The 22,173-nt window shown below is 36.8% G+C and overlaps 1 protein-coding gene across 1 annotated transcript in view; it reads right to left on the bottom strand.

Annotated features, from left to right (window-relative positions):
* The window catches only part of SPEF2 (sperm flagellar 2), a 305,327-nt gene that overhangs the window by 191,567 nt on the left and 91,587 nt on the right, over positions 1-22,173 (bottom strand). The window contains exons 11-14 of the mRNA XM_060191863.1: positions 11,550-11,769; positions 9,483-9,610; positions 7,606-7,669; positions 5,653-5,714 (exon numbers count right to left, since the gene is read on the bottom strand). Of these exons, the coding sequence (XP_060047846.1) occupies positions 5,653-5,714; positions 7,606-7,669; positions 9,483-9,610; positions 11,550-11,769 (474 nt within the window). The remainder of the gene's footprint in view (positions 1-5,652; positions 5,715-7,605; positions 7,670-9,482; positions 9,611-11,549; positions 11,770-22,173) is intronic.

The following is a 22,173-nucleotide window of genomic DNA, read 5'->3' as shown; positions in this document are numbered from 1 at the left end:
ATTCACTGTTGCAGCGAAATCAATAAAATACCTAGGAATAAGGCTGACCAAAGAAGTGAAAGACTTGTATTCTGAAAACTATTCAAGAAAATCGGAAATGATACCAAGAAATGGAAAGACATCCCATGTTCATGGTTTGGAAGAATAAATATCATCAAAATGAATATTCTCCCCAGGGCCATATACAAATTTAATGAGATCCCCATCAATGTTCTGCCAAGCTTCTTTAAGAGAATAGAAAAAAAAAACCTACAATCATTTATCTGGAACCAGAAAACACCTAGAATTGCCAAAACAATCTTGAGAAAAGTAAACAGAAATGGAGGCATCACACTCCCAGATCTCAAACTATATTAGAAGGCCATCATCATCATCAAAACAGCCTGGTACTGGAACAAAAATAGGCACACAGACCGGTGGAACAGAATTGAAGAAACACTAATAAACCCCCATACCTACAGACATCTAATCTTTGATAAGGGGTCCCAAAGTATTAAATGGAAGAAGGAGGGTCTCTTCAATAAATGGTGCTGGGAAAACTGGGGTTGATAAATGCAGAAGAATGAAACTGAACCACCTTATCTCACTAGAAACAAAAATCAACTCCAAATGGACCAAGGAAATGGATGTTAGACTAGAAACTATCAAATACTTAGAGGAAAGCATCATTGGTGGAACACTTTCCCACCTAAAGCTCAAGGACAGTTTTGATGATATAAACACAATATCAAGGAAGACTAAAGCAGAAACAAACCAGTGGAACTACATCAAATTGAAAATCTTCTGCACAACCAAAGAAACTATCACACACAAAAAAGAGACCCTTCATGGAATGGGAGAAGATCTTCACATGCCTTACATCAGACAAGAGACTAATAACCAAAATATACAAAGAGCTCAACAACTTAGCAACAAAAAAGCCCATCCAAAAATGGGCAGAGGATATGAACAGAATATTCACTACAGAAGAGATCCAAAAGGCTAACAAATACATGAAAATTTGCTGCAGGTCGCTGATTGTAAGAGAAATGAAAATAAAGACAACATTCAGATACCATCTCACCCCTGTGAGAATGGCATATATCAAAAGGGACAGCAGCAATAAGTGCTGGAGTAGCTGTGGGGACAGTGGAACCCTTCTGCACTGCTGGAAGGGAAATTCAAAGGAGGAGTTGATTGAATTTGGAATAGGGCACCAAAGTAAAATCCCTGGGTGGAGGGTGAGGGTGGATGTTTAGATTCATGGGGCGGGAGGTGGGGGAGAATGGGAAACAGTTTTTTGGTGGTGGGCATGGTGTCTATGTACACTCCTATCAATTTCTAGTTTATAAATCACTATTTAATTAATATGAGAGGGAAAAAGTTGATTGAACATTTCAAACTTTTTAAAGCACAGACTGAGTCTTTTTAATACATAGGCTGAGTCTTTGATATGTTGACTCCCTTAAATGCTTAGTCCAGAGAGAAAAAAGCAATTGGTGGCATAGTTCTATGAAAATAATGTCAAAGGACATAAAATTTGGCGAGGGTGTGTATGATACAGAAAGTCCTAACAAAGGGATATTTCAAAGTTAACCCAATTGGCAAACAATATGATTATTTCCATAACTATCTATTGTCTTCTTAAACCCTAAGACAACAGGAATCTCCTGCTTTGTCTATAGAGCCTATGTTTCTCCCAATCCTGGAACCTCTGGGGTGGGGCTCACTACCCTGTATGTATCTCTCAAGTCAGGCCAAATGATATTGCATCCATTGATTCCAACCTAATCAATGCAACAAGGACCATCTCAGCATGCTTCACCTCAGACTGTGTACAGAGACATCAGGCATGGATTGCCAAAACTTCATGCTCAATACTTGGGTGAGACCTTTCCTTTCATGGTATTCTCTAATTCCATCCCAGGAGGTTCACTTCCTACCAAAGTCCCAAAACCTAGATATAGGCAAGGTCCCATTAGATAAAAGAAAATGTTCACATGTATCCATAAATTAGGGCAAAATATATACCTGAAAGCAAAAATACACAATAGTCTGTAGTGAGTCAGTATCAAGTTCATAATGAAATAGTGTCCACTTAGACTTAGATACCCTGCTCACCTACTTCCGATTACAGTTCTCTCACTCACTCCAAAGCTAACCTTATCAAAGCAAGGACTGAAAAAGCTGAATAAGGGCAAGAGACAGGCATACTTTAATGATGACTCTTTAGTCACTATAAGGCCATTCCAACAGCTGAGGCCCTACTTGGGGAGTCCTGAGACTCCCAAACAAACTTGATAGGCCTAGACCTCAAATAAATCCCTCTCTCCATTGTTACTGGTCACCTCTATCAGGAACAACAAAATGGACCCCTTTGTGGGCCCCCATAGGACCATGCCCTCAACCTGGATCAACAATAGTAGAAAATGTTCTATCCTCAGAAGGGAGGATGGACAATATACTCTATGCTACACCTGAGGAAGATGGGTCAATACTGGGGCAGCATGGAATGTTCCTACTCATGACAACAGAATGTGAGCTCAGATCTAGAGGGATATAGAGGTCACACAGGCTCCTAAGCTAATTATGGGCCCCAGATCACATCAAATCAGTGGGAATTACAGTCAACAATATTACACCCCTTTCCCATATTAGGGAGCTACTCTCTTCCCTGATCCAACTTTCTGGTCCTTTTCCCAGCCATGACATCATCTCCCTGACAATAATTAGGATTCACCTGCATATCAGATTTCAGGCTCAGGAAAAACAAACAAACAAACAACAACAACAACAAAAACACTAGTATAGCTACAGGCCCTTTGAAATATAACTAAAATATGCCTACTAGCTATCTAAAAAATGGAGGACCCCCCCCCCCAACACTTCATCTGCACTATTCCAGCCTTTAGGTCCATGACTGCTCAACAATTTGGCTTTGTATATTAACTCTCTTTTCAGTCACCAGGTTCCAGATGCTAGCAGGATGCAACCAGACTTCCCTGGACAGACAACCCCACCAATGTGCCTTGGAGCTCCACTTCCCCAGAGCCCTTCCCCACTAGGGAAAGAGAGAGGCACACTGGGAGCATGGATCCACCTGACAAGGCCCATGTTCAGCGGGGAAGCAATTACAGAAGCCAGACTTTCAACCTTCTGCATCCCACAATGATCTTGGGTCCATATTCCAAGATGGTTAAAGAATAGGAAAGCTATCAGTGGAGGGGTTGGTATACGGAGGTTTGGTGGTGGGAACTGTGTGAAGCTGTACCCCTCTTAACCTATGGTTTTGTTAATGTTTCCTTTTTATAAATAAAAACTAAAAAAAGAAAAAGAAGAAAGTGGACCTTCTTTTTTTTAAGCAGTTGTCTACCCTAAGTTTCTTGGGGGAAGGGATATTTTCACTATCTTTAATAAACTTCATGTTAATTATTTACTAATAAATATTATTTTTAAATAAAAAAGAAAAGTAGGGGGAGGAAACAAAGGACATCAGAGCATAATTCTACCATTCATGGAGCTTTCAGAATACATCTATACTATTCCCATGTGGTTCCAGTGCTCAAACTTGACACTTCATGCATAGTGATTGTACATTTTATAGGGTGAACTATCTTTTGGGACTTAAAGTCAAATATATTATATATCTACTAAAAATACTTGTAAAGACTTCTCCCTTTACTCTTTATGTCAAAATCACTATTCAACTATTTTTCTTTCTTAAATGCTTTCTCAGTTAAGTGTGATTCTCTCAGTCTTCTTTCAAATAATACTTAAGTTTCACTTATCAAAGAGACCACTCTCATTTAATGTCAACCTTTCTTCATCCACCGGTTCCCATGGTCTGTGTCCTGAATTCGATCTTCCTACTTTTTCTTTCCTTGTGGTATTGTTAGTCCATGCAATTTACTTATTTAAGTGCTTTAGCTTTATTTTCTGTTTCTATTAATGTACACTCCACAAATGTATATACTCTTACATCAAGTACATTTTGCATTTGTGTGTAGGCTCCACAAGTTTACAAAGTATACTCCACAAGAAACTTGCTTTTTTTTTGGCTCACTGATATGTTCCAAATAATTATAGTCATGTGTCACAAAATGATGCTGTAATCAACATAAGTGATATATATGTTGATGGTCCCAAAACTCCTAATGACATTTTATTTTCTGTGATTTTCAGTAGATATATTTAAAACCAGTAATAATGTACTATATCTGCCTTCAGTATTAAGCACAGTAACATATTGACTAGGTTTGCAGTTTAGCAGGAATAATCTATATAATGTAACCCAGGTATACAGTAGGTTATAGCATCTCAGTTTATATAAGTATACTCTATGACATTTTCTCAGTAACATCACCTAATGAAATGGTTCCCAGCATGTTTGCACATGCTTAAATGACTCATGGCTGCACAACAGTGGGAAGAATGCATGCCCTGTAAGTTGAATTAAAAATGGAATAGGGGGATGTTTATAGCTCATTTCATTCAAAACCAGAAATATACTTAGCCTTTCTGCTAATTCACATTTTAAATACACAGAGCAAAAATTATAAGTTCCCCTTTGACACTTTCTCTAAATTCCCATTGGTTGTAATGGTTAATGTCTGACTCATTCTTTCATTCTCCCCCTTTCTTTTCAATCTTTAAGCAGTTTTGAAATATGGAACATTTGGAATTGTTTGTTCATGATGATGTGCACAAAAGAAGGCATACATTGTTTTTTTAAAAAGCAAATAAAATCTCAATTATTTTGGCTATTATTTTTTTCCTTTTCTTCTTATTTTTCTTTTCTTTTTATCGTGGCTGATGTTGGGTTGAGTTTGGAAGCCAGCCTCTAGTGTTTATATAATTTCACTGCTCCATAGCTGTCTATTTCATACAGAGAGTACCAGAAAGTAGAAGCTAGACAATACAGAGCCAGAACTCCCACCAATTATGTGGCTTATCTGGGCCACATGCATAGCAAGCCTTACACCCTACCATGTGAGTTACCTCTCAATCCATTCTGGGTATTATCTTTGGTGATAAAACAACATTTCCACAATACAATAAAGCAATGACTTAGGTGGAAAAATAGTTTCTACTGAAATCTAAAGTTATTTAAATGTAAACACCATTTTAAAAATTAATACAAAAAGTTCTGCAAGCCTTAGAGGTAATGTAGACAGAAGAACAATGAATTTGTATTGCATGAAGACTTGAATTTAATCCCCAGCATGAAACATCCCAGAGTGATGCTCTGATTATCCCTCACTCTCTCTCCATCTTTACCTCATTAAAAGTAAGCATACAAATAAATTACTAAAAGTCTGAGTGTTAAGTATGGCCAAGAAAACTCTAGATAATTATTTTAAGGTAAGCATAATATTAAACAATATAATAGTCACAAATCAAAGGGTAAGGAAGTACATAAATATTAGTTTGGGGATAGTTTAAATTGCAAGTTTTTAACCTGGAAAAACTTAATAATTCCCACTACTATAGATATAAAAATGGTAACCTTTATGGACTACTAGTGAAACTCTTATTGAACAAATGTCCATCATCAAATTTACTTTAAAATGTTAAGAGAAGCAAAGTGCTATATATTTAACTTGAAGATTCATCAAAAGACCTAAGTCATGATACATTTATTATACTCAGGCAAATTTAGATGACAATACTTACATCAGTTATATGATGACCTGATTTGACTTCCCTAGCTGTTGGTGCATTACTCATGTTGGTACCTAGTGATAGATAAATTGATTAGAACAAATTTACCTATTTACAACTAACAAATATATTGACATATAATCCCCTATGGTTTGGGGGAGATATGTTATTAAATTCAGGCAAGTGTGAATTATTCTCCATAGTTATAGAAAATCACTACAATGTGGCTTCCACCCTAAGTCTACGCAATTCAGATCCTGGTCACTGCCTGGTTTTGGTGTTTTCTACTTCTTTTTTCTGGTGTGAGTCACTTCTAACAATATCATTAGAAATACTTTAATGCAATTTGAATTTGGTTTTCAGAAACAAACATGCCAACATTCTCAGTTGTGTTAATTCATTACACCTTTTCTGGATTACCTAATTATAGGTAATAAAAATGTCTAGAAGTGGGGCTAGGTGATGGTGCATCTAGCTGAGTGCACACATTACAGTGTGAAAAGATCTAGGTTCAAGCCCCCAGTCCTTACGTGCAGTAAGGAAGATTTATAAGCAGTGAAACAATGCTATAGGTATTTCTCTTAATCTTTATCTCCCCCTTACCTCTCAATTTTTCTGTCCCTACCCAAATAAATAAATAATTTTAAAATCTATTTTTTATATTTCTATTATTGGATAGAGACAGAGATATTGAGAGAGGTGGGGGAAATAGAGAGACACCTGCAGCCCTGCTTCACCACTTGTGAAGTGACCCCCCCCTGCAGATGGATACCAAGAGAGTGAATCTGTGTTCTTGTGCACTGTAATGTGTGCACTTATTTAACTAGGTGCACCACAGCCTGGCCCCAAAAAGTGTATTTTTTAAGTCTAGAAAAAAAAATGAAGCAAAACACTAGAACATCAGAAGGGTTCCTTACCAAAATTGGGAAGCCTCAGGGTCTGTGCATAATTAATTAGACTTTTTTTTTTTAACAAAATACGTCACAAAATCATTTGTAGGAAACAACTAAAAGAATTGATTTTTTCTGTGGTCTGGGAGGTGGCACAGTGGATAAAGCAGTGGACTCTGAAGCATGGGGTCCTGAGTTCAGTCCCTGGCAGCACAGGTACCAGAGTGATGTCTGGTTCTCTCTCTCCTCCTATCTTTCTCATGAAGAAATAAATAAAATCTTTTAAAAAAAAGAATTTATTTTTCTGAAAGGGATGAAAGTTTGATTGTTTTGTAAGAGTTATGTGAGTATAATCTACCTGAGCACTGTATACAGGTGATGGCAATTATACTGATAGCAAAGCAAGTTTTGAATCTCTTGGTAGTATATTAAGATGTTAAGGAATATAGCAAAGTCTTCCCTATACCAAATTGAAAATATATTGGATCTGGGGAACTAAGTTAGTGATTGAGCTCAAGCCTTAACACACACTTAAAGCCCCAGAGGGTCCAGGATCAACCTATAGTAGCTCAACAAGCTAGAGTTGAGTCACTCTCATCATTCTAATTTTCTATTTCACAAAAAATAAATAAAATCTTAGCAGTTCTGCAAAATAAAGTCTTCAAAAAGAAAAGAAAATTATATTTAAAGTTTAAACATTTTCTTCAAAGATATATGAAATACAGAGATTAACTATTTTTTTTAGGTTTGAGAAGTTAGGTTTCACTGGCTTAGCCCAAGATTAGGCATAAACATCACTTTATTTGAAGAGTTGCTATTCAGGTGAGTTGAAAAATCATGCCAATACAGGCAAGGAAGCAACAGCAAAGTAGAGAGAGCCCTAAAAATATTCACCTAGAGTTTCTTAAGTGAGAAGAAACAATGAATTACCACCTCCCTGCAAAGTAGGAAAAGTAACTATGTAAAACTCCTTTGCCCTCCTCTCTACAAGAATATTATGCAAACAGGTATCTGCTCCAATTGATTTGTTTCTCAGATGCAAATGACTGAGAATTTGTTTTGATATCTTACTTACTAAGATCATCTTTAATTTCTGGTTCTTCATATATATTTGAACTAGCTGAATAGTCTTGCAGATCCTTTGGGGAGAAAACACAAAACACAGACATTAACATTGTCATTCTTTCATAATATTCCTAGAATTATCTATCTAAGGGTTAAGAAAAAATACACTCTTTTTTCTGTAACATTACTGATATTAAGAGGAACTGACAACATCTGAGAGACAGAATATGATTAAAATTGTACTTACACCAATGTGTCCTGGAGCTCTGTTTCCCCAGAGCCCTGGTCCACTAGGGAAAGGGAGAGACAGGTTGAGAGTATGGATCCACCTGTCAACACCCACATTCAGCAGGGAAACAATTACAGAAGCCAGACCTTCCACCTTCTGCACCTCATAATGATCCTGGGTCCATGCTCCCAGAGGGATAAAGAATAGAAAAGTGGGACTCAGGCAGTAGCGCAGAGGGTTAAGCGCACGTGGCACAAAGCGTGAGGACTGGCGTAAGGATCCTGGTTCGAGCCCCTGGCTCCCCACCGGCAGGGGGGGTCGCTTCACAGGTGGTGAAGCAGGTCTGCAGATGTTTATCTTTCCCCCTCTCTGTCTTACTCTCCTCTCTCCATTTCTCTGTCCTATCTAACAACATCATCATTAACAACAACAATAAACACAACAACAATAAAAAAGGGCACCAAAAGGGAAAATAAATATTTTTTAAAAAATTTAAAAAAAATAATAGGAAAGCTTCCAATAAAGGGGATGGGATATGGAACTCTTGGTGTTGGGAACTGTGTGGAACTGTACCCCTATTATTCTTCTTTCTTGTCAATCATTATTAAAGCAATAATAAAAAGAAAGGAAGGAAGGAAGGAAGGAAGGAAGGAAGGAAAGAAGGGAGGAGGGAGGGAAGGAAGGGAAAATATATACAAATATAGACAGGTTGCTGTAAAAAATGATAGTTAACCCATATCTGCAACCTTAGGAAAACTGCTGTAGCTTATAATGGAGGGACTGAGTATTTAGTGCTCTGCTGGTGGGAACAGTGTGGAGTTGTACCCCTGTTACTGTAATTTTGTAAATAATTATTAAATCACTAAGAAAAAAAGGAGAAAGAGGGAGGAATATGATCCAGATAAACCATGCAGAGACTTTCTTCTATACCCCCAAATTGAGATATACCAGTCTAGATCTGAAATCAGTAAATTATGGCTCTAGGACCAAATTTATCTGCCTGACTCTTTTCATATCCCAGTCATAAGCATATGTGATAGTTCTACAAGCTGAAGAACAGAGCCAGACCAGCGACCCTGTTCTGTTCTACTTCCCACTTTAGCTAAATGGGATCCCCCCACTAGCATCCACCTGCCCAGGACTAGCCAAGCTAAGCAACAGAAATGTTTACTGTTGGCCACTATCACATGCCCAGTTGTAGAATTTCACTTGGATGTTTGTTACTTGATGAACTCCCCCACTGTATTAATATCCCAGTTTTCTATCTCTTTGAATATTGGCCACTCCATATCTTCTACCAGTCACTGGCTCTATCTTCAGGAAAATGTCTCTGATGTCAATTTGTCAGAAGCAGACCCAGCTGGATAACCTAACCAGCAAACTTATGCATACATGTGGCAGCTGAAAAGGGGAGGAATGAATGCATTTTCTCTCTTACTATATATATTTACTTCATACATAAGTATTCACTTACTATCCTAAAATTTTGTCTCTGCCTACAAAAAAAAAAATCTAAAAATGTTGCACTCTGTACTTTTCTATCAAGTCAGTCAACTTCTGACCTATGGATCTCTGATTCAATTGAGATTTAGTTATCTAATATATGAAATACAGAAAAGAACACCAAATCACACTTGCCTGGCCTTCTTACCACTCACTTGCATAATAGCGTTAGCATCATCTTCTTCTTGATCTGATATGACAGTAATTTCTTTTTCATTGTCAAGATAAGCTTTGATAGCTTCTTGGACAAGAGTGTCAATAGAAAGTATATGGATAGGAAAATCTAAATATTAAAAAGATAATTTTATTAAGAGCATTTTATGTAGGTATTGACATAATTTGTCTTTCTGTGCTGGTTTCACTCTATAGACACCACCTTAGTAGTCCTAGAACATTATTTTGGAGCTGTTTTTTTACCATGGTAAATTTTACATAACATAAAATTAACTGCTTTATAATCCTAAAAGATACAATTCAGTGGTTAAATCATTCACATTGTCATCAATTATAGCCATTAATTTGCTCCAAATTTGTTTCATCACCTAAAAAGGAAACCCTATTCCATTAAGCAGTCACTCTTTATGGCTCTGTTACAGCCCTATTAGAACAACTAATTTCATGTTAATGGAATAATATGTTACCTGTTGGCTGACTTTATTTTATTTAATGATTTCAAATTCCATCCACATTGCAATGTATATCAATATATCACTTTTTATGACTGAATAATAGTTTACTATATGACATATTTGTTATCTGGGTATCAGGTTACAGATATTTTAATTGTTCCCACTTTTTGGCTTTTATTAACAGCACTGTTAGGGATATTTCTATACAATTTTTTTCCAGTGTGTGTGCGTGTGTGTGTGTGTGTGTGTGTGTGTGTATGTGTGTGTATGTGTGTGTACTTGCTTTCAATACACTGAGATATACGCCCAACAGTGGAATTATTGGGATTGTTTTTTGGGATTTGTGTAGCTCAGTCAGGAATAACCAACCTGTTTTCCGTAGTAGCTGCACCATTTTTTATATCTATCCAGTAACATATAAGAGATCCAATTTCACTACCCGCTCAAAAACACTCGTTATTTCCCCTTTTTCTCTCATTGTACCCATCCTAGCAAAAATTAAGTAGCATCTTATTGTACTTTAGGAATATTGTTTTTCTTAACCAACTGGGTTATCACTGGGACTTGGCGCCTACATGGGTCCACCATTCCAAGGAACCATTTGTTATCTTTATCTTTCCTTTTTTGATGTGGGATAACAAAGAGAAATAGGAGAGAGGGGAAGAAAGAGAGAGAGAGAGAGAAAGAGGAATACAACAAAGGAGAGACTCCTACACCACTGCTCCATTGTTTCTGAAGCTTCCCCACTGCAGATGGGGTTCTTGGGCTTCAACCTGGTCCTTTTACATGATAATTTGTGGGCTCCACTAGATGAGTCACTACGCAACACCTGTCGGTCTGCTTTTTAATATTTCATTTATATATTAGTGCAGAATTTAGAAAGAGAACAAACCAGAGCATTGCATATGTAGTGTTGGAGGTTGAACTCAGGAAACCATGCTTCCATGTTCAGAGCCTTAGTTATTGTGTCACCTCCTAGACCTTATCAATTTGCCTTTAAAAAAAAATCCTTTAATCTTTCAGTGATTGTTTCTGCCTTGGAATAGTATAAAATCAATGGGCCTCGAAACACATTTGAGTTTGCCAGCGGCTAAAAAGTAGATGCCAAGAATTATAAAATAAAAACTAATTAAACAGTTGAACCTGTGACCATGCTTCCAACTACAACAGTTTCTACAAAAAAGCCAAAACTTCATTAAATGGAGAAAACTCAATGGATGTAAATGAATAAAAAATGAAAAAAATTAAGTGAATTTTGAATTTGTTATAAATTACTAATTTCCTACTTTATTGTTGGTAAAATAAGTAAAATTTCTGAGAGAAAGTTTAGAGTTTGTTGTTTATCTTTCTATGAGATATCAGTCTTATATACCATGTCCTTAAATCCAACTTTGGCTAAAATAGCTATATTTTATAACTTTATATTTCTAGAAGTGTGTATCTTAGAAAATATATGATCATATTACAAAATTTCTTGGTGAAAATTTCCCCAAATATCTAGATCTCATATAAATTTCCTACAGTAGAATTACAGCTACAAAGCAAATAAGATCTAATTTAAAAAGTACACATGCAAGGTAAAACTAATTCTACCTTTTTGTAGAGCCTTTAAAGCAGTAGTTTTTCCACTAAATGTTTTTCCCAATAAGCACCCTTTTATAGCATATGAAGGTATTTCAGAAACTGTTGATTCAACTTTAGGAGGAAGAGATTTTTCAACTAGTCTGTGAATCACATGACCCAATATGGAATTGTTTGCAGGTGGTAAATGATCAGTCATTTCTTCTGGTAAAGCCCACTCTCCAATCATGTTCTGCAAAGATAATAAACAGAAATACTCTTAAAAGTAAAATTTAGGCATATAAAATATTTTAATATTTAAAGTAAATCCATGGAAGTTGAGATAACATAGATAATATAGAGGTTACACAAAATGGCTTAAATGTCTGAGGTACTACCAGATCTGAGCAGTGCTCAGTTTAAACAAAAACAAACAAAAAGCAAACAAAAAAAAAGAGAACATAAATTAAAGTTTCCACCAGAGGGATACAATAGATAAAGCTAGAGTGTTGGATATAGAAAGTATGTGTGTGTGTGTGTGTGCGCGCGCGTGTGCATGTGCGTGTGCGTGAAAATAAATAGTCTATAGTTTATGAAAATATAAGCTGAAATATAGTGAAATCCAAAGCTGTGCATTAAGAAATTAAATTGACATCATAATATAGTAAAAGAAAGTGAGTCTATTTTCTATCATGTAAACACTAAGCCTTAATATTTTAATGAAAGAAAATAAGATTACTTTTCCATACCAGAATGAAATCACTTAAATCTACCATACTTATTTCCCATTTTCTTTGAGTTTATCGTTAAAATTATCAAATAATTAGAGGGGAAAAAAGTGAAACGCTGCACAAACAAGATTTTATGTTGTGTATAAGACTGCAAATATAAATGTAATATAACATATATAAAAACTTATTATTAAAAACATATATTAAAACTATTAATGCATTATTTTTGAATTATACTTAGAGAAAGATAAAACTATAAGTGTGAAAAGAATAATAAAACAATGAATTTATTAAAAATATGGATAGATCACATTTTAGTCTGAGGCAAAATTGTAGCTCATTTGCTAAATACCTTGATAAAAATTACAAAGGGGGAAATATTAGCACTAAAGTAAGATAAGTAAAGTTCAAAACAAGAGAAATGTTTCATAAAAACATAAAATTATTTCAATTCCCAGGTTGCCACCTGCATGTGGGAAATTTCATGAGCAATGAGGCAGTGCTACAAGTATTTCTCTAAGAATTTATTCATTTATGGGAGTCAGGCAGTAGTAGTGCAGTGGTTAAGCTCATGTGGCGCAAAGCGCAAGGACCGAGGAAGGATACTGGTTCAAGCCCCCAGCTCCCCACCTGCAGGGGCGTCGCTTCACAAGCAGTGAAACAGGTCTGCAGGTGTCTTTCTCTCCCCCTCTGTCTTCCCCTCCTCTCTCCATTTCTCTTTGTCATATCCAACAACACCATCAATAACAACAATAAAAACAAGGGAAAATAAATATAATAATAAAAAAGAATTTATTTATTTATTTATGAAAAAGATAGGAGGAGAGAGAGAAAGAAACAGATATCCACCTAGTACATGTGATGCTGGGGATTGAACTTGGTACCTCATGCTTGAGAGCCCAATGCTTTATCCACTGCCCTACCTCCCAGACTGTTGTAGAGCCAGATGTTGTAGTGCGCGGGCCGCAGAGAAGAGAGAGAGAGGGTCCGGAGCGAAAAGGAAACACAAATCTTTATTCGCACTGGCACCTCAGAGTTGGGTGTTAGAGAAGCAGGTTGGGCCACGTGGAGTAGCTAAAATGGCCGCCTCACGCAGTAACCTTTCCTGCGTCTGAACACCAGAGTGGAGCGCTGGCAAGAGAGCGAGGTGAGAAGGGTTTTTATAGGAATAGCCTTTGTGAGAATGGGAGGGGGGAGGAGTAACCAGAGCACTCCAGATATCGTGGGGATATAGACAGTGTCCTGAGGGCACAACATGGCTGAACAGGCACTTCGAGAATGTCCCAACTCTCGCAGGAACTAGCAGTAGCCTGAGGGGACAACATGGCAGATGTGACTGCATTGGCACAATTTCCCAGCACCAGACCACTGCTGATGCACTTTTTATTAGCATATTTACTCGATTTATCTATACTAGTCATTATAGCAGTCATTCAGACCTGAACAAACGTGAAAAATTAATTTTGAATTAATTGTATAATGATACTTTTATAAAAAGCCATAAGTTTGTAGCATAATAGGACAAAGGCTTACAAAAGCCACAAGGTAAACATGTATATACCATGATATATTTGAATTTATTATTATACGTTAACATGATATTTTAAGAAAATACAGATGATTAAATTAAGACAAATCATTTAAAAAAAATAAAACAAATGGAAAAAATCGTCAAACAGCTATCTCTAGGCAACAGGAAAAACCTTATGGTCCAACTTTGGCTAAAATAGTCACAGTTTATAACTTTATATTTCTAGAAGTGTGTTAATAAAAGAGAAAAGAAAAAAATCCCTCCTTAGTTAAAAATAAATTTAAATTCTGCTTAAAGTCTTGAGGTATATGGAAGAAGATAGAAATTTTTCTAACTTACTTGGCATAACAAATAGTATCAAGGATAATCGGATAATAAATTACAAAAATGGCACCTATAAAGGAAAGCTACCATCCAATCTCATTTGGAAGTAGTTTTCAAGAGTTATGCATGTGATATTAACAAAATAATTATCATGTTATTTAATGTATATAAATATAACTAATACACAGTTATGTTCTTTCATTTCATTTTTAAGTATTCTTTTCATATTCAATATCTGAAAATGCTTTCTCAGAATATAGTTGTAAACATTTTATTAGTTATACTGATAGGTTGTTTTGGTGCTAGAATTTCTGATGTGACAAAAAGAGATGAATAAATAGTTTGTGAAACAAATGCACAAAAGAACTATCCATAATAGCAAAATAATTTTATTTATAATAGATATTTCTTTAAAATGTGTGTGATTTATCATTATCTTAATGTGGTTATATTACTGTTACTTCTAACAAATTACTATCATTTTTAGATTGATTTTTTAACAAGTCTGTACATAATTATATGCATTGTTTAAAAATATCAAGATATTGGATAACTTATTACTTGAATTAATTTGATTAATTGCTTTTAATACCATTGGATTTTAAGATATATATATATATATGGCAGAAAGAAATTGAGAGGGGGAGAGGAGATAGTAAGTGAGAGAGAAACACCTGTAGCTCTACTTCACAACCCATGAAGTTTCCCTCCTGTAGATGTGGACTGGGGACTTGAACCTAGAACCTAGTCCTTGCACATGATGAAATGTGTGTTAAACCAAGTGTGCCAATGCTTGGCCACAAATTATTCACACTTCTTATCAGACAAGCAATAATTATTTTATGTAGTGTAACCAAAGATGAATTACATTTTTAAAATACAAGGAACTTTTTAAGTGAAACATTTGGAGTGGTCTAAAGATTTTGCGTTTTACAAGTGATCTAAAGGAAGTAGACTAGGACTTGTTAGATGGCATGGGTTGCTCTAATGGTTTTATTAAACCCTTGTTTCATACCTTTGTCAGATCCCCTATCTTGACATAAGGATAACATCTAACTCAGGGAGTCCTCATAAAGGCTGAATGAAATGCTTGTGCAAGCTTCCCATGTGAACACTGATGTTAAGAAGCTATGAAATCTTAAGCTGCTGCTGAAGCCACATAAAACTACACAAGAGATGGAGCAGGAAACAATACCCACATTTATGCCCATCAGGAAAAAAAACACATTCAGTGTGAACTCCAATCAGAAAAAGAATGAATCCTCACAAAAGGGTCAGAATTTAGTCCTCTTTCATTATTAAGTTACTTACAGAATGTGATCAAGCACAATGGCATGGAATGTTGCCCATGAGATGAACTAAGCACCGAGGTTAGGAAAAAAACTGAAGCCTGATCTGTAGACATAAACATATCAAGGATCTGCTGAAATGTATTTTATAGAATCACTTAAAATATAGCTGATGATATTCCAAAGTATTAGTCAAGGGTGAAAAGTAAATGAAGGTAAACATCTCATACTAGTAGGAGCAAAAACATATGTGAAAATGTGGTCAGAAACTAGAAGAGGGAAATTCAGACCAGAATGAATATTACTGACTTAACTACAATGATCTAGAGTGACAAGGAGTCAGACATTTTTAATAAATTCTTATTTTACAAGGTTTATACATGTATTATATAATTACTACCTCTTCCGATATTTTTATTAGCATACATTTACTGGTTTCAACACTCTATCCACTATATCATCCAGGACAGAATCACCAGGTAAGTATTCTGATACAAACTATCATTTTAACATACTTTTTCTGTACATGTGTTCCATGACACCAGCACTTGATTAAACGTAATGTGTATGTAATGAGTAATTAATAAGATTTTTTAACTTTAATATTAATGTGATATAATTCTTTAATATCATAAATATTTTTTTGTAGATACAACACTAGGACTCATCAACTACCACAGGTGATCTCCACCTTCCTATGCATTGTTAGCTACTTATACACAGTGATTATTAAGTAAGAGCAGAGAATAGCCTTTCTCCTTGGTCAAGAGCCATAACCTGTTCACCAGTACTATATTTTAATTAATTGACCTACAATGACCTTTCCAGAAAACAAATTCTGAATTCATGGGGCCATAGTTTTCACTACTTTTCTTATCATTCACTCATAGGGCGATAGTATTCACTACTTTTCTTATCATTACGTATTACATAAACATTGCTTTCTAGCCTATATCCTTTAAACTCACATGCTTTCTGGTTTCATGCTATAGGGACCACACAATTACCTAGACTTTGAATCAGTTTCCTTCCAGGCTTTTGTGCTTTTTTATTTTTTTTTCCCTTTGTGCTTTGATATATTGGCATGCTTTGTCCCCTTTTTACTAACAATGGCTAAAAATTTAAGGAGGCTGGGTCAACCCACTCTGCCATTCAAGGAAGACTGGCCCTGAAATGAGTGCGGCCTAGATTGTCCTAGCTATGACCATGAGACGTGAGCTCAGATTGATAAGGATGCAAAGTTTACACAGGTTCTTGTGCTTAAAATGAATAGACATGTTCCCTAGGTCAAATCAATGGGTTGACTGCATTTATATACTTTTTCCCATACTGTTTCTCTACCCTAAACCAGCTTTCTAGTCCTATTTTCAATTTTGACACTATCTTCTAAGACAACACTTTCAGCTCATGTGAATTTAGTTTTCAGGTTCAAGCAAAAATTTGGAATATACCTAAAATAGACTTCATATCTTCTTCCAACATGAAGACCCCAAGTCTCATCTGCTATACTCTTACCTTTAGGTTCCTGATTATTAAACAATTTGTTCTGCTTTACATCTTAATGCTTTTCAGCTACCAAGTTGCAGATGATGCCATGACGCCAACCTGACTTCCCTGGGAAGAAGACCTCACCAATGAGTCCTGGAACCCCACCTCCACAGAGTCCTACCTCACTAGGGAAAGACAGAAACAGGATGGGAGTATGGATAGACCTGCCAATGCCCATGTCAGCGGAGAAGCAATTATAGAAGCCAGACTTTCCACCTTCTGTTCCCCAGAAATATCAATGGTCCATACTCCCAGAGGGATAAAAAAATAGGGGACCTTCCAATGGAGGAGATGGGGTGTGGAACTCTGATGGTGGGAACTGAATTATATGGAATTGTACCCCTCTTATCCTAAAATCTTGTCAATCATTATTAAATCACTAATAAAAAAAGTTTCAGGAACATTTACAGACAGTATCTGCTTGGGATACATGTGCTTGAATATGGGCTGAAGTGGACATTTCAAGGAAAAGTCTAAAAAAATTCCATGTGTGTGGTCTAGGAGGTGGCATATTGGACAAAGCATTGGACTTTCAAGCCTGAGTTCCCAAATTCAATCCCTGGCAGCACATGTACCAGAGTGATATCTAGTTCTTTCTCTTTATCCTACTATATTTCTCATTAATTAATAAAAAAAATCTTTAAAAAATTCCATGTGCTCAGTTTATTAGAGTGATTGAAACACTGTCCAACAGATTGGATATTGCTTTTGGTGAGGATACATAATCCTCTCAGCAGATTCTGTTTGCTTCTTTGCACATATTTACCCTTGAACAAAAACTAATGTATTTCATTCTCACTAAGATTTAAGTTGAGTACAGAACTTTCTCATCTGGGGCTGGGTGGTAGTGCACCTGGTTGAGCACACATATTATAACGTGCAAGGACCCAGGTTTGAGTTCCTGGTCCCCAAATACGGGGGAAAGCTTTGTGAGTGGTGAAGCAGGGTTGCAGGTGTCTTTCTGTCTCTTTCCTTCTCTGTCTCCCCCTTCCTCTTGATTTATGACTGTCTCTATCCAATAAATAAAGATAATTAAAAAATTTTTTTGAAAAAGAACTTTCTCATCTACTCCTTATCTTGAGTGGAGTTTGAAAGAATCATGTTAAGCAAGATAAGCCAAAAAGGGAATTTAAGAAGCAAGGGAAACAAAGGAAAAACAGTAAAATTTGAACTAGGTTTTGTGTACTGTGCCAAATCAAAAGACTCTGGGAAATGAGGGGACTAGAGGGGGGTTGAATGGAGCATTGGGGCCCTGGTGCATGATGGTAGAAAGGTACCTAAATTGGTGGTGAGAGTATTTTGTAGACAATTTTCATAGGGAAATAAGAAATTGTACCCATGTATCCACAGCACTGCTGAAAACCATTAGCCATCCAAAATTATGATGGGGGGCGTGTCACAAAGCATGATTCACTTTAATCACACTTAGTCATGACTTGGGTGTTGGGAAATATGCATTAATGGTGCTAGCACATTCAACAAACAGTGAACTATGCCAAAGAGACTTAGTAATGATCTTCAAATGTTCCTTTAGAGAATTAGTGGTACTAGTTTAAAAGGACACAGAAATTAATGTTAATTCTTTTAGATATCTATTACAGAAAGTTATCAATAGTTGCATGCTGTTAATTATTTCAGATATTTCCCATTTGGTAAGCAGCTCTAAATGGCTCACAATTTAATTTCTGCTGCATTCAGAAAAATAAGACAAATGCTTTTTCCACTAAGAAAGAGAAAACATCCTAGGAAATACAACACATAAATTTTTTGTGTGTGTGTAATTTCTAGTTCCCACTGATTTTTTTACCATGCAATGTTTTTTATTCACCTATGATAATGCCCAACAACAGACAGGTTATCTGTTAAAATGGCCAAATAATTTAGGGGGGTAACTTTCTTAATAAAGTGACTTCAAAAATCATCCCAGTGGCAATTCCACAAAATGAAGCTACACCTCTATTAGAGTACATACACATACATTAGCTACATGCACTGCAACCCCACCTTACCAGTTTCTGTGAGAGAGAGCTTATGTTCACACATACCCATAAACTACTGCAAAATATATACCTGAAAGCAGAAGTACACTAGAGTTTGCAGTGAGTACCTCCCTAACACTTCCTCTCCACTATTCCAAGCTTGGGATCCATGATTGCTCAACAAATTGTTTGGCTTCGTATGTTAACTCTTTTCAATCACCAGGTTCCAGATGCCACCAGGATGCTGGCCAGGCTTCCCTGGATTGAAGACCCCACCAATGTGTCCTGGAGCTCAGCTTCCCCAGAGACACACCTTACTAGGGAAAGAGAGAGGCAGACTGGGAGTATGGACCAACCAGTCAACGCCCATGTTCAGCAGGGAAGCAATTACAGAAGCCAGACCTTCTACCTTCTGCAACCCTCAATGACCCTGGGTCCATGCTCCCAGAGGGCTAGAGAATGGGAAAGCTATCATGGGAGGGGGTGGGTTATGGAGATTGGGTGGTGGGAATTGTGTGGAGTTGTGCCCCTCCTATCTTATGTTTTTGTTCATTAATCCTTTCTTAAATAAAAAATTAAAAAAAAAATAAGTCCAAGCTGCCTTAAATCACAACCTATTTAATACTATGACTGCCTTTTTATTGGAATAACACTCTGCAGAAAGTTAGGAAGAGGTAATAGTTGTGGAACCTGAAACACAAAGAAGAAAACTCAAGGATTATTGTAGACATCACTAACCCTCAAATTCCAGGGGATATTATTATATTTATTCACCAGGGCATACTTTAACTACTCAAGACTTCCAGATGACTAAAAAATTCTCTAATTTTTTTTTTGAATCCCTGTGAGCTTTCTGATTTTCCATTTTTCTTGAAGCATGATTACCACTTGCATTGCAACCTGTAAGAAAGACTTTCAAATATTCTTGACCAGCAATCACTGTAAGAAACACATTGTTACCCTGTGGCCCTATTCAGGGAGACCTGAGATTCCCAAACAGACATGATGGGCCTAGAGGTCAAATAAATCCCTCTCTCCATTGTTACCAGTCATCTCTATCAGGAGCAATGAAACAGACCCCTTTTTGGGCCCCCATCAGACCTTGCCCTCAACTTGGATCAACAACGGTAGAGAATGTTCCATCTTCCGAAGGGAGGCTGGAGAACATACTCTATGCTACACCTGAAGAAGATGGGTCCTGAAATTAGGGCAACTTGGAACGTTCCTACTCATGACCACAGAATGTGAACTCAGATCTACAGGGATGCAGAGGTCACATAGGCTCCTAAGCTGATTATGGGCCCCAGATCACATCAAATTGATGGGGTTTACAGTCAACAATATTTATCCTCCTTTCCCATATTTGGGAGCTACTCTCTTCCCAGATCCAGCTTTCTGGTCCTTTTCCCAGCCATGAAATCATCTCCCCAGATAATAACTTGAATCCACCTGCTCAGGAGAAAAAAGAAAAAAAGAAAACAACTACTATAGCTACAGGCCCTTTGGAATATAACTAAAATATGCCTACTAGCTATCTATAAAACAGAGACCACCCACCCCCAATCCTAACTCCAATCTGCACTACTCCAGCCTTTAGGTCCATGATTAGCCAATAACTTGCTTTGCTTTGTATGTTAACGCTCTTTTCAGCCACCAGGTTCCAGATGCCAACCAAATTTCCCTTGACAGACAACCCCACCAATTTGTCCTGGAGCTTGATTCCCCAAAACTCTGCCACAAGAGGGAAAGAGAGAAAAGAGAGAGGGGGAAGCAATGACAGACACCAAACCTTCCACCTTCTGCATCCCACAATGACCTTGGGTCCATACTCCCAGAGGGTTAAAGAATAGGAAAGCTATCAAGGGAGGGGATGGGATACGAGTTCTGATGTTGTGGAGTTGTACCCCTTTTATCGTATGTTTTTGTCAGTGTTTCCCTTTTATAAAGAAAAGAAAAGAAAAAAAAAAAGAAATACATTGTTACCTAGTATTTATGGAAGGCATGTATAAAAAACAGAAACAAATGCACTCTTAGTGAAAAGTACTGATATTTAGATTGGAAAAAAATGTGGGAAGATACCTTTTTGATAATAAAAATACTGTACATCAGTATTTTGTTAATAAAGTGATATTAAAATTGAAAAAAAAACAAATTAAAATCATGTGCATGAAAAGATGCTCCAAATCATTAATTATCAGAAAAACACAAATGAAGACAATAATAAGATACCACTTCACTCCTGTGAGAAAGTCATACATTAGAAAAGGTAGCAGCAACACTCTCTTACACTGTTGGTGAGAATGTAAGTTGATCTATCCCCTGTGGAGAGCAATCTGGAGAACTCTCAGAATGCTAGAAGTGGTCCTACCCTATGATTCTGCAATACCTCTCCTTGGGATATATCCTAAGGAAGCCAACATACCCATTCAAAAAGATCTGTGTATACCTATGCTCATAGCAAAACAATTTCTAATAGCCAGAACCTAGAAGCAACCAGGTATCCAACAACAGGCAAGTGGCTGAGTAAATTATGGTATATATACATAATGGAATACTACTCAGCTTTTAAAAATAGTGATCAAATTGAGAGCAGGGCACCAAAGTAAAAACCCTGTGGTGAAGGGGAGAGTGGCCACTGGGCTTCCTGGTGCGGCAGGGTGGTGGTGGTGGTGGTGGTGGTGGTGGTGGTGGGTGGTTGGGATGGGTCAGTCTTTTGGTGGTGGGAATGGTGTTTATGTACACTCCTATTAAAGAGTAGACAAATAAACCACTATTTAATTAATATGAGAGGGGTAAATTGTTCATATGTCTAGAATTTCTTAAAACACAGACTGAGTCTTTTTAATACATAGTCTTTGATATGTTAACTCTCTCAAATGCTTAGACCAGGGAGAACAGAAGCAACCGGTAGCACAGCTATATACAAGATGCTGGGTATTATACCCCAAACCCTAACAAAGGGACTTTTCAAAGTTAACCCAATCACCAAATAATGTGATGATAACAATAACTATCCATTGTCTTATTGAACCCTAAGACAGCAGGAACCTCACATTTCCACTATACAGCCTATATTTCCCCCAGTCCTAGAACCTTAGGTTAGGGCCCACGTTTCTGCATGCTTCTCTCAATTCAAATCAAATAATACTGCATCCGCAGATCACAACCCAGTCAATGCAATGAGTGCCACCCCAGCATGCTTCACTTCAGACTGTGTCCAGAGACTTCAGGTGTGGAATGAAAACCCTTCAGCTT

This window comes from Erinaceus europaeus, chromosome 5, assembly GCF_950295315.1.
Source record: "Erinaceus europaeus chromosome 5, mEriEur2.1, whole genome shotgun sequence".
NCBI classification, from domain to species: Eukaryota; Metazoa; Chordata; class Mammalia; order Eulipotyphla; family Erinaceidae; genus Erinaceus; species Erinaceus europaeus.
The sequence above is the reverse complement of the archived record's forward strand: the minus strand, read 5'-3'. Positions and strand labels throughout refer to the sequence as shown.